At 35.3% G+C, this 13,632-nt stretch overlaps 1 protein-coding gene across 17 annotated transcripts; it reads right to left on the bottom strand.

Moving 5' to 3' along the window:
* Nucleotides 1–2,888: 2,888 nt before the first annotated feature.
* On the bottom strand, nt 2,889–13,344 carry LOC133798600 (protein CHROMATIN REMODELING 5-like). Of its 17 annotated transcripts, none has more exons than XM_062236990.1 (13): nt 12,566–13,342; nt 12,325–12,392; nt 9,976–10,431; nt 8,238–8,462; nt 7,986–8,069; nt 7,185–7,244; nt 6,974–7,085; nt 5,675–5,771; nt 4,853–5,545; nt 4,705–4,729; nt 4,316–4,419; nt 3,388–3,479; nt 2,889–3,302 (listed from the first exon to the last, which is right to left on the bottom strand). In XM_062236990.1, exons 1-9 carry the CDS (start codon nt 12,795–12,797, stop codon nt 5,476–5,478), a joined length of 1,404 nt encoding a protein of 467 aa, XP_062092974.1. In that variant the 5' UTR covers nt 12,798–13,342; the 3' UTR covers nt 2,889–3,302; nt 3,388–3,479; nt 4,316–4,419; nt 4,705–4,729; nt 4,853–5,475. The 17 variants fall into 17 exon arrangements, with proteins under 17 accessions (XP_062092974.1, XP_062092970.1, XP_062092966.1 ...); XM_062236986.1 differs by having other exon boundaries at nt 3,388–4,419; nt 4,853–4,974; nt 5,461–5,545; XM_062236982.1 differs by having other exon boundaries at nt 3,388–4,419.
* Nucleotides 13,345–13,632: the final 288 nt, after the last annotated feature.

Here is a 13,632-nt window from a genome sequence, read left to right as displayed (position 1 = left end):
ATCTTCGACAAGTCTTGCAGAGATTAAGAGAACACCGGTTGTACGCCATGTTTAAGAAGTGTGAGTTTTGGCTACCAGAAGTGACATTCCTTGGGCATATTGTTGGTTAGGATGGGATTAAGGTGGATCCATCTAAGGTGGAGGCAGTTAGAGATTGGCCGAGGCCAAGGAAAGCCTCAGAGGTTGGAAGTTTCTTCGGGTTAGCAAGTTATTACAGACGGTTTGTGGGAGGGTTCTCGAAGATTACTTCACCGATGACAAAGTTGACAAGGAAGAATTTGAAGTGCATCTGGTTAGACAAGTGTGAGAATAACTTTCAAGAATTGAAGCGATGACTTATTACGACACTTGTGTTGAGTCTTCCTTCGGAGGGAGGAAAATTTGTGGTATATTGTGATGCATCAAGATTGGGACTGGGCTGTGTGTTAATGCAGAATGAGAAAGTTATAGCTTATGCATCATGGCAATTGAAGGAGTATGAGCAGCGGTACCCTACCCATGACCTGGAGTTAGCAGCGGTGGTATTCGCACTGTAAGGGTGGTGACATTATCTATATGGAGAGAAGTGTGAGATAAACACCAACCACAAGAGTTTGAAGTACTTCTTCACCCAGAAGGATCTGAACATGAGGCAGAGGCATTGGCTGGAGTTGGTGAAGGACTATGGTTGTGACATTCTTTACCACCCAGGAAAAGCTAATGTAGTGAAGGATGCTCTGAGCCGGAGGGGCCGAGGACAGTTGTTTAGTTCTACTCAGATATCGAGATAATTAGCAGACAAGATGTCCAGAGCAAGGATAGAGTTGGTGGCTGCCTGGTTAGCCAATATTACTTTGCAGTCAACCCTACTAGAGCGGATTAAGGAGGGTCAGTTAGTAGATGCACAGTTGTAGGAAGTTAGGGAATTAGGGTCGGATCTGTGTTCTGATTGATATGGGGATTAGACGTGAGATACTGGATGAATCCCATACTACGCCGTACTCACTCCATCCAAGGACCATGAAGATGTATCAGGATCTACGGACATTGTGTTGGTGGCCTGGGATGAAGAAGGATGTAGTGGAGTACGTGGCCAAGTGTTTGACCTTTCAGCAGGTGAAGGCTGAACATTAGCGGATAGCAGGGTTGCTACAACCTTTGTGTATTCCCGAGTGGAAATGGCAGGATATTACGATGGATTTTGTGGGAGGTTTACCCAGGGCAGTGGGGCTGCATAACTCGGTGTGGGTAATGGTATATAGATACACCAAGTCATCTCATTTCATGCCGATGAAGACAACTTATACTGTGGATCAGTATGCAGAGTTGTATGTGAGGAAGATTGTACGTCTCCATGGGGTTCCCAAGTATATAGTGTCAGACCAGGATCCTATCTTTACCTCCAAGTTTTGGGGTGGTTGCAGAAGGCTATGGGGACTCAGTTGAAGTTCAGCACGACCTTTCATCCTCAGACTGATGGACAGTCTAAGAGGATGATTCAGGTATTGGAGGACATGCTCAGAGTGTGCGTGATAGACTATGAGGAGTTTAGGAGTAAGTATCACCCGTTGATTTAATTTTCGTACAACAACAGTTATCAATCAATGATTGGAGTAGCTCCATATGAGATGTTATATGGGAGGAGATGTAGATCACACATTCATTTGGATGAGATGGGTGAGAGGAGATATTTGGGACCGGACATGGTTCAGAAGACTAATGAGGCTATCGAGAAGATCAGAGCTCAAATGATCGCTTCGCAGAGCAGACTTAAAAGCTAAGTTGATCCCAAGCGTAGGGACATGGAGTTCCAGGTTGGTAACCATGTGTTTCTGCAAGTTTCACCACTGCGAGGGGTAAGAAGGTTTAGGAAGAATGGCAAGTTAAGCCATAGATTCATTGGACCTTTCGAGATCCTGGAGAGGATCGGGCAGGTGGCTTACAGATTAGCTTTGCCACCATCGTTGTCGGGAGTTCATGACGTATTCCATGTCTCCATGCTTCGGAAGTATGTCTCAGATACAACTCATGTGTTGAAATATGAGGGTTTGGAATTACAGATAGATTTTTCTTATGAGGAGCGACCGGTTCAAGTCTTAGATAGGAAATACATGGTTCTACAGAACAAGATGATTCCTCTAGTTAAAGTGTATATAGGAATAGCAAGGTTGAAGAAGCAACCTGGGAGCTTGAATCAGCGATGCGGGATCAGTATCCCAAGTTATTCAGGTAAATTTCAAGGATGAAATTCTTAGTAGGAGGGGATAGTTGTAACAACCCAAAATTTGCTAATATGGCTTAAGGGCCTTTATTAGCATGTTGGGAAGGCATAATTGGTTTATGTGCGATTTAATAGTTAAATGCATGATTATGTGGCGTGCATGATTATATGATTATGTGGATATGTGAAATTCATGTTTATAAGTATTAAACATGCATGTGGGCCATGTTTAGCTTATAAGGGCCTATTTGTAATTTTGGCCCCTTAACGGCATAAATGTGATTATACACTACTACAAAATTGACATGGGATGATGATTTTAAACCGTCGTATGGACTCTCATACGTCGGTTCTAATAACGTCATCTCATGCAATGTCATGCCATGTAAAGCATGAAACGACGGGTTAAATAAAAGTGTCATCTCTTGTCGTACATGAGACGATGGTTCCTAAAAAAACGTTGTCTCTTGTGGTACATGAGACGACAGTTTTTGTGCAAGTGACATCCACTGCAGTAAATGAGACGACAGTTCCTACTCAAGCGTCATCCTCCTATAGTAAATGAGATGACAATTTATGTGCAAGCATCGTTCCCTGCAATACATAAGACGACAATATTGTGGAAACCGACGTCTCATGTAGAATATGAGAATTTTTTTCATTTATCTATTTTCAATAACTATATTCATTCATAATTTCCTGTGTAATTACAATATAGTTCAGATAGAATCAACAAGCAGACAAAATCAATAGAACTCAGTATGTTCCAAATCTAAAAATTACAAGATTAAAATATGTAAGTGCTAACTCACTTGGAATATAGAACTCACTTGGGATAACTGTGTAAGTGCTAACTAAATACTACAGTTAGTATATTTTTTTAATTATGATTTCAAAAGTTACTCTAGCTATGACTCATCCACTCAAGAAACTCTAGCTATGATTTCAAAAGGTAACTCTAGCAAGCCTCTTAGACCCTTACTCTATCTATGACTCATCCGCTCAAGAAACTCTAGTTATCATTTCAAAAGGCAACTCTAGAAGAATCTTTTCTGGCCTCCTCTGGTCGATCTATTTGCTCTGTTGTGCCCCCCTTAGCTTGCTGCATATAATATAATTAGGTCAATTTTAACATCAAATGAGGAAAACATAAAATCAAGCATAATTCGTTCTATATATGTACTTACTAAATCAGCTTCCAATTCAGTATAGTTATGGCGTGAAGTCCTACGAGGGTATTGTAAATGATTACGCCTTTCTTGTTGTATTTTTCTAAAATCTTGAAACTCTCACAAATACCACAAGTAAACACTTCCACTCTCACAAATAAATCACAAGTAATAAAATACCACATTCAAAGAAACACATATTCAACAAAATCATTAATATTCAATCATTATATGCAGATGAAAGAACTCCTAACAGAGTTAGCAATGTGCCACTACCAAGGCTAGAAATTCATATATTTCATACTATACTCGTTTAACATAAGATGATCTATATAATCTATCTGCTTCGTTATATGACATTTTGGCGTCTTTATCATCTATTGAAAACTCAAAACTTTGGACAATCACCGATTAAAGAAACTCAAAACTGAAAAAGAAGGTAATTACATGTAACACAACATTTTATATGACCATAAGTTGACTGTTAACAATAAAAATTAAAGCTAAAGTGCAATGCTCTGTTTATAGAGTAAGAATCATAAGTTGGTTTAAAAATTCATCGAGGCAAATGCGGAATATGTAAGACAAGCCTCAATTTAAAGAACCTTGCTTCTCCAACCTTTTAGATGTTTTTGAGAATAATTATATATTACAATTTGTAACTTCAAACAAAATATATTCATATGCACTTGCTAATGACTTATAAATTACTTCTCCTAAATATATAAACAAATGAAGAACTTATGCAAGGGACTGGTAATATTGACAATCCTTACTAATGAGCAAATGAAATAACATAAATTAGTAGTTTTAGTACCTCATATGTGACTGTTCATGAAATAACCCATCTCTCTATTATCATACTTTAATCAATATTAAAAAAAAAGACAACTTTTAAAGTTGCATTATGCTTTATTACTTGTCACCAAACGAAACACAAAATTACCCTCCAAGAAGCATCATGGAGAGCCTTGTAACATTGCCTAGCTTTCTTCTGAAACTCCAGCTGCTCATACCTCTCTCCTCCATATCCTCCTCTTTCTGCGACTTCTGAGAATCATGATGTAATGTCGCAGTTCAGCACAAAGTTTAGACCAAAAAAAAAGAAAAGATATAGATGCCTTTTCACCATGTGAGAAACTTTAAAACTTAAAATAAGGCAGATTGAACATCAGGCAGAGCTTTGTATCTAGATTGTGTAATTGGTCCAAAACCATGTATCATTCATTGTAAAAAAGTTATAACCTCAAAATTGGCAGCATTTGAAAATGGTAAGGAAGCATTTGAATATATAAAATTTACAGTACTTTTAAACAACTCAATAAAGTTTCTTACCGATACAAAGTCCACGGAGTGTCCACTATATAATGAACAAGATTAAAAGGAAAAATTAATAAGTGCTCACTTCATAGTAACTGATGAAGACAATATGCAATAATGTTTTCATTTCTCAACACTGAAATATATGAAATAGCAATCTTACGTTTTTAGCAATACAGAGCACCACAAATAGAGCAACAATTAAACAACCAGCAGCAATTCTCGCAGTGAGGAGATTTGTTGATGCGAGTATCAAAGTCATTCACCAGAATGATGAGCCAAGATCTGAGTATGTAAAATTTCGTATAAAGCATGAAGCCATGGAAACACATCATGCTAATTGACAAGAATTGTAAAACCAATATCAAAAGAAATAAAAAATTCTACTGACTTTACAAAGACCTCATTTTCAGTTTTACTACAATTGAACTTGGTGTATGCAATTTGAAAGAATAATCAGTAATAAGAAATTCTTAAGGGTAGTTCAGTGCCAGAAACCAAGTGCAAGGCCAACATGTATAATTAACGCACGTAAGAAACACCTTGAATACATAAAGAACTGAGAAAAAAAAAAAGGTCTATTGAAGTGAAGCTTTTTTTGTTCAGATTGAAAAAAAAAATCAATTGAACTAAGGAATGCAAAGACAGAGGAAATACATTCATGAATATTCTATCAAAGAAAAGCATGCAATGTTTCATTTCCACTTAACAAACTTGAAAGTAGGGCGTGGACCATAGAAAAAATAGCTGCTAGGGAAAAAAGTGTATTACATCCTGCAGGTAATATCAACCAATATACACCACCACGCGTTTGTGTGACGCCACCCTCATTTGGATGGACTCGGATTCCCTCCACCTACACATGAGATCATATTAGTTTGCATGGCTGACTTCAGGAACCACGGAAATGAGGATTAAGTGCATGAACTAGCTTCACAATATAAGCATTGAGTACAAAAGAGGGGAAAGGTGAAGAGCTTCTAACATGACCACATGTGAGTTTGCAAGCAATAGCATGACTTGCTTCATGCAAGAACACTGTGATGAGCTTAAAGGTGTGTGAGTAGTACTGTTCTCCAGAGCTACAACATGCACAACAAAAAAGTTAATGTCATTAGAGCTGCCAAATTGAATATGAAGTTTGCCAAAGCTATCAACAAGACTATTAAAAGTTCAGACCATCTTGGCTTTTACCAAAATCTTCTCATGTTTATTTCCTTTCAGCTATTAGGTCTCAAATCTCAATAATCTATCTTTTATTCATCACAACCCACTAATAAATAGAGGAAAGCACACGGAAAAGGATGAGGCAGAAAACATAAAATCAGGAAATAATAGGATTCATATGCCTAACAGATGATCCTTCTAAGTCTGGTCCTAATCATATTAGTATCTATTTAAGAAATTAGGTAAATAAATACAGCTGTAAAATAAACACAGCTGTTTACTACAGCCCAGCAGTCCTTCAACATTTTCTATTATGAATACGGCCCAGTAGTCCTTCAACATTTTCTGTTTACCACTCTTCATTATTATTAATTTTTCCTTTTCTAGGTAGCTAGGTTAGATGTTTCTACATTAGCCTGCAAACTTGACAGTCATTTTAAAGTGGATCGGTCAAATCAACTAGTTGAAAGCTAACTCAACCCAATGAATCCTTGCAGCCATCTCATTGTCAATTTTCACTAGCCTCTATCATTTGGTTTGGCTTGATGCTTATCATTTTGATCCATGCTTCCCTTGTTAAAAACTCGTACACTCTACTCAAATGTACCTCAGACCCTAATAACCCAATAGATCTTTTGAAAGTAGCTATTACAAGTTTCCCTTTCTTTCTATTTTCTACTTCTGTACCATAAGTTTGACCAAGTAAATTTCATTGTGTTAAAACCAATGTCAAAAGAAATACAGAGCGCAACAAACAAAATCACTTCTAATAAATAATTTTCACATACAACCGTGTTTCTCTATACGTCTCAGTGTCTCGCCATTTTGACCAACATCTCCCCCTTTCTTACACTCCAAACAGATATATGACAGTTGCTAATCACAAGATGTCTCGATCATCCCACTACTATACTACTAGTCTCTAGCACATTAATTCTATCATCAAAATGTCAGCATTCCATTTAAGCAAAGCAAAACTTGTATGTTTTATCTTTGTAGGTGTTTATGATAAGTAGAAAGCAATGTTCCTATACTTTATTTTTCATAAAATTTGGTGAATACATTCCTAAATTAATAGAAAGAGTCTGCAAAAGAACAATTGCACAAAAGAGCAAACCTATAAGCCATGTCGCTTCAGCATAAGATAACCCTTGCCACTTGACTAGGTTCTCTGGAATTACATCTCCAGAACTGTCTTTACTAATGCGGTCTGAAATTATCCTTTCCACCTGAGAGATATATTGAACCAATTATATAGAGAACTACATAGTAAGGGAAACACAAAGGAAATAAATATATAAAACCAAAACAAGAAATTGAAAGCGAACCTGACTATTTTGCTTGATGAGGTCCAAGTCCATCTCCTTGCTCACATCATTAACCTCAATCTTGAACAAACAATTAAAGAAAAAATGGCACCATAGTCAACATCAATTTTAAAATCTCTTCAAATAATGTGAGATGAAGCAAAGAGGAAAAACAATAACAAATCAAATGTGTTTTGACTGTCTCGGACGTGACAAAAAACATTTGAACAGAATGAGGTCCGTTATAAAGTTACTGAGCTCTTTAAAAACAAAATCACTTCCTAATCCCACCATATATAGCTTATAATAAAAAAGTAGATAACAATCCCATTAAATAGCATAAGCACCACTGAAACACACAAAAAAAATGCAAACAAATACAAAAACAAACAAGTTCAAAACAAAAATAAATCCCGCATATGATAGATACCTTCGTATGAATATGAAATACAAATTCACTGCTTAAAGGAACAAAAATCAATGATAAATTAAAATAATATAATATATACATAATGTGTGGGCGTAGGTGTGGCATAAGAAAGATCTACCACCCCACAAGTTAAAGAGGTAACCCTCAAATAGAGATTAACCCCAGTTTACCTAAATGCAAAGTTATTATCCTTGTTTACAATAAACAGCCAATTTATATTAATAAAATAATTAGTGATTCAACAAACTACTTTCATATTTGACATCAAATAGGAGAAAGGGGATTGCCGCAGGTCCAAAAAAACATATATCTTTATTGCTTCTTAACATTCTGACTTTCTGAATCAAAGTCTGGCATTCATAAAAGAAAAAGAAAAAAAATAAAAATATTACCTCCTCACGTGTGACTGTCTTCCTGAACCTGACTTCGTCCGTTACCTTTTTAGTGTAATTCAAAACCTTCTTAAAACCACTAAGCTGCAAAACCACAAACCAAAAATGCATAGAGAAATTTAAATAACAGTGGGGGGAAGCGCCGAACATCAATGCTACATCAAGAATGACAAGTTACAACTGACAAGATAGCGCTAGAAGGCTTAATACAAAATCTACACGCAGAAGCAGCACAAGAAGCGTACAACATACATTCTGAAGCTTAGAAAATGATTTCCACTGACAGTGTAAATGGGATTGGCCTTTCCATTTTATCAAGAATTCCATCTCATTCCAATTTGGCTCAGAATCAAACAAGTAGCTAAGTAGAACATGATCAGTTGATCTTTTACTCCTAAGAGCTTCTTCAACCACGCCCTTTGGTTGATGCCACATCACTGTCTCAATACAATCACTATCTTCCTCTTCAAGTTCCTCCTGAAAAGGTAAACCCAATAATGTAAGGATAAAATAATTTTATGATCCAATGGCAGAAGAAAATTTCAACACAAACAACACCAAAGACAAAAATATAATTCAAATAAACTAGCCTGGTGAGATGAAAAAACTTCATGTAGCAACTGATAAGAATTTGCAAGACTACAATCAATTGATTAAGGATTTCAGTTAATTTTTAGATCATACAACTTCATCAAACGGTATAGCTACAATGAATTCTAGCAGGCTAAGCTTTTCAAACTTTAGGTAGCTACCACTTTTTCTATTTTTCCATATAACAGGTAGAACTAATGCTTCACAGGAAGTGATATACTATGTAGAGCTACAATCAATTGATTAAGGATTTAAGTAAATTTTTATATCATACAACTTCATCAACTGTATAGCTACAATGAATTCTAGCAGGCTAAGCTTTTCAAACTTTAGGTAGCTACCACTTTTTCTATTTTTCCATATAACAGGCAGAACTAATGCTTCACAGGAAGTGATATACTATGCATGTAACACATATTATGCTAACTTTATAACAATCTGGCCCACATCTCACGTCTTCTCTCTCTACTCTCTTATAATTGTCTTTTCTTCTCTTTTGAAGCTATGCATTTCTCCGATTCCTGTTATTATAGTATAACCAACAGCAATCATCTCATTCATTATTTGATCCAAATTCCAATAACGTATCAGATCATTTCTTGTTCTTAAAATAAAGACATGTCTGCAATCATCTCATCCCACCACATTTTGATATCTTTCAAGGGTATCCCTCGTCTTTATTTAACAAGAAACAGATTGTATATTAATAAAAAGATGATAAGCCTGTTTAAAAAAAAAAGAAAAGAAAAAAAGAAAGATGACAAGGTGTCAATTATATTTTACAGCCTAAGAAGCCAGTCATATACCAGCAAAAAAGGGTATCCACTAAATTTTATCAATCATGATTATCTAGCGTCAGAAACACAAACCCGAAATCACCACCCATTTATACCTGCAAGGACCTCTATCAAATTTCAATAACAGTTTTACAAATTATTCCAAAGGGGTTTGCGCATTCAAATAGTTTTTTTTTATATAACAAAACTTGCATCAATGAGTTAAGTCCAGTCAAAATAACTTAGAATTACAAATTTGGCATGGCAAGGTACTTTTCCAAATAACAACCCGCCAAAAGCCCAATTCATAGCACATTAAGAATAGTAACAAAAAATTACTGCAAAAAAAAATAATAAGAAGAAAAAAGAACATGTGTATTATTATCACATATTAATTTTTTTCCAATTGACTTTCTGTACAACCTATGGGTATCATCAAATGACCTCTGTAGATATAGTAATGCAAATAAGATATTCCATGATAAGTCCCATGTAAGAGATTTTCTTCTCTCACCCCTGAACTATCAAAAATCATAAGCTTTGTAGTTTGCAAGTGAAGAACCAAGGAACTAGATGGTACAATCTCTTAAATAGGTGCAAGCAAAAGAAATAAATAATCTTACTGGTACACAACTAGATTGCACCTTTTGGAGATTTTTCTTCTTGCTTTCATCGGCATCCTCACTTTCGTCACTTTCAACGTACGACACCTTCCGCACAGACCTACTAGAAGTGCGTACCTCGTTGTTTCGTCCAGTTGCATTTATCGAAAAAGTAGAACGACCACTAGTTTTCCGTTGATGTGAACCTTTCCTCGTGCTTTTGAAACCCACATCACTGTCACTTTCAGAGTCCTCCCCCAAAGACTCATCATCTTCAAATGATGATTTACCTCTTCGCTGCTGACCAGATCCCTGATACAATTTACATTCTCTGGTAGATTTAACAATATGTCCACCTTTACCACGTTGTTTACTTTTTGATTTCCTTGCATAATAAAAATCGTCTTCATCAGACATATCCAGCTCATTATCACTGTCATCTTCTTCTTCAGATTCTGCACCTCCCCAATTTTTATCCTGGTATCACTAAAAATACATCATTAACATGCAGAAAAAACCAATTTTCACAGTAGCACACCCAAAGAATAGTTCAGTAAATCTAATCTATCAATGGAAATCTACCAAAAGATAAATGGAAATGAAGAGCAAAGAACAAAATAAACTCATTACAATACCACATCTAACATACAAAATATATAGACACAAAAACAAGTGTTCATTGGCACCATATTTTTCAGGGCCAATCTCTAGAAATTGGCATTGGAACAATAATAAATGTAAGATTTATCACAAGCACAACCATAAACACAGTACAGTCCAGTGTTTGTATTTTATTTTCCCAACTCTAAATTAAGTCATAAAAGTTGTATCTTTTTTTCTAAAAAACAAAACAACAGAACTTGTATTTTTTATTTAAGACAAATAATACAAGGCAAAGAATGAGAATCACCCTGACAAAACAAGGAAAAAGCAATTACATAAAAGTTATATCAAAGACAACAGTATACCTCAAAATCAAGATTAATTCATCAATTATTCAAAAAAGAAAAAAGTCCATAGAAAATCAAACTATAGAGTGAGAGAAATATGGAGATTGTTACCCAACAAGCCAGCTAAAGTATACTACAACTACATGAAAGGTTTTACAAGGGCTGAATAATAGCACGATAAAAAGGAAATCGGGACCTTCCATTAGAAAATATACTGTGGCGAGACTAATACAAATATAAGAAACCAAAACTACATTGAGATTAATTCACCAATTATTCAACAAAACAAAAAAATCAAAGGAAAACCAGACTTCATTCAGATAAAGAAATTGTTACCCAGCAAGCCAGCTAAGGTACCTGGTATACTATAACTAGATGAAAGGTTTAACGAAGGCCGAATCATAGCCCAGAGTAAAAGAAAATCAAGGCCTTCCTTTAGAAAGTTTATAGTGGCATGATTGATCCAGTTATAAGAAACCATTAATTAATATAAACAAAAATAAAAAAAAATTAATAAAAATACAAGTTTGGATAGCATTAAGATAGGGCTGTTCATTTATTGCTAGCGAGAGGGTTTCTCAACTTAGAGTAAAAGCAGGTATAGGCATTGGCATGTTGTCTTTGAAGAATAAATCACTTGTTATAAAATCAGTGTGAAGATTTCCAAACAAACCAAATACTCTGTGGCACAAAGTTATCAAGAACTAGATAGTTTTGAGTATAATAGGGATGTTGGTTTGGCTGGTAAGGCTATATAAGATTGAGATAATAGTAGTTTTGGGAGATTCGAGGTGAGGGATTACACACACATGGCTGGTAAGACTGTATATCATAACCCACAGACAGATAGACAGTTCTAACCGTTATCTTTTTTAGGTTGGAGTGCTCTTTGTAAAAACAAAAGATGAAAGTGTGAATCATATTTTTGTTCATTGCACATTTACACTATCTTTATGGTCAAAGTTCAGGTTGGACAGGCTGCTCCAAGAAGCTGCCGTGGTTTTTAAGATGAAGATTATGGTGGGGATTGGGTTGTTGTAATGACCTCATATACGTTCCTTTAATTTGTAATGTTTCATTTTTATTAATATCTAAGTTTAATTTCATACCAAACAATAATAATAACAACAATAATTTGGGAACCCTCAATACCCATTCATAAACTAATGAAAGTATCTGAAGCATAATTTGTTGTTTGCGTGCATCTAGTATTAGCTTCCAACATAGAAGTAAAGCAATCCTCTCTATTGGTTTTGATATCATGAAAACTGGTCAAGAATCAGACAAAAAGATAAAGAAATTGCATCAAAAACATAATGCCCAGGACTTGGCTGCTTAATCCAATATTTTAGGAAGAGCATAAAAGCAAGAAAATAATCACATGAATGAAATAATATGGTATATCGTAATAGTCGCAAACCTTTTTCAATGTGTGTTCACTTGTAATGCCATAATCAGGTTCAAAATCTGCATCATCAGGATCATCTTCTGCCATTACACACAGGATAAATTCAGTCTTTAACTCTTCATGAGTGGGAACAATAATATAATCAGAGTTCATAAGTTCCATGCCAATTGTCCTCACAAGCACCCAAGAACTAGAGTGAGCAACACTAATGCAGCAATATCCTAAAATTACAAAGGAGAATAAAGCAAATTACCATCTTCATCCTCTTCATAATCAGCATCATCATTATTGTTGTCATCTTCATCACCATCGCCAAAATTTTCACTGCCATTCAAGACTCTAGAAGATCTTGCAGTATTCTTATTCCCTGCAGCTGGTTTTAGTTGTTGCTCAGAATTAGACCCCAAAGAATGAGGAAACCCTCTATAATGCATTAAATCATTCTGCTCTTTCCCATCTTGCTCATAATATTCATCAGAAAGCATCTCATCTGTAGGGACATCTCATCTCAAAAATGAATCTTATTCACAAAATTGAATCACGATAATGGAACATCCCATTCAAAGAAACACATATTCAATCAAATCTTTAGTATTTAAACCAAAAAACTCAGTGCAGAGAAAGAAAGAAAGAAAAAAAAAAGAAAATACCCAAAGTCTTGTGGCTATCACTGTGAAGAAGATAGAGAAGCAGGAACACGGCATCGAGAAGAGCTTTACGCCGGAGATGGGTGGAGGGAAGCGATCGAACGGTCGGAGTGAGAGTTAGGCGCGAAGACGCCGAAGCTTTAGGCCGGAGATGGGCTGGACCATGAGCAGATTAGGGCTTGCCTATATCCGAGGAAGGAGCCGTCGTCGCCGCCGTCACCTGGGTTGTCGCCGTTCTCCCTAGTTGTCATAGATTGCTGGATTGCAGTTGTCGCCGGTAGCTGTTATAGCATAGGGTTGTACTATCGACTTATGCAGAAGAGAAATGATAAAAGACTTTACCCCTAATTGCCTAATTCTATTTTGAAGATACTGGGTCATTAGTTTTTTTTATTTAATTTCTTTTTATATATTATATTTTATTAGTTTAAAGACATTATTGTTATAATTTAGAAGTAACGCACGTTAATAAAATAGTATATATAACTAATAGAAGTATGACATTTTTTTTATTAATTTTTATCTTAAAAGTATTATTAATATAATATTTTTTTATTATTTTTATCTTAAAAGTATTATTAATATAATATTATTAAATAATTTAACTACTAATATTAAATAACTCTTTTAAATTTAAATTTAAATTTGAATTATTAATTATTATTTCTTTTTT

The sequence above is a fragment of the Humulus lupulus genome, chromosome 8, assembly GCF_963169125.1.
Source record: "Humulus lupulus chromosome 8, drHumLupu1.1, whole genome shotgun sequence".
NCBI lineage: Eukaryota > Viridiplantae > Streptophyta > Magnoliopsida > Rosales > Cannabaceae > Humulus > Humulus lupulus.
Note: the sequence above shows the minus strand (reverse complement) of the source record. Positions and strands in the feature narration are given on the sequence as shown.

Coding starts and splice junctions, on each gene's coding strand:
- LOC133798600 (XM_062236980.1), bottom strand. CDS start 12,797: ATGCTTTCTGATGAATATTATGAGCAAGATGGGAAAGAGCAGAATGAT. Junction 12,393..12,565: donor TTATGAAGAGGATGAAGATG/GTAATTTGCTTT, acceptor GTGTAATGGCAG/AAGATGATCCTGATGATGCA. Junction 10,432..12,324: donor GTGAACACACATTGAAAAAG/GTTTGCGACTAT, acceptor TAGTGATACCAG/GATAAAAATTGGGGAGGTGC.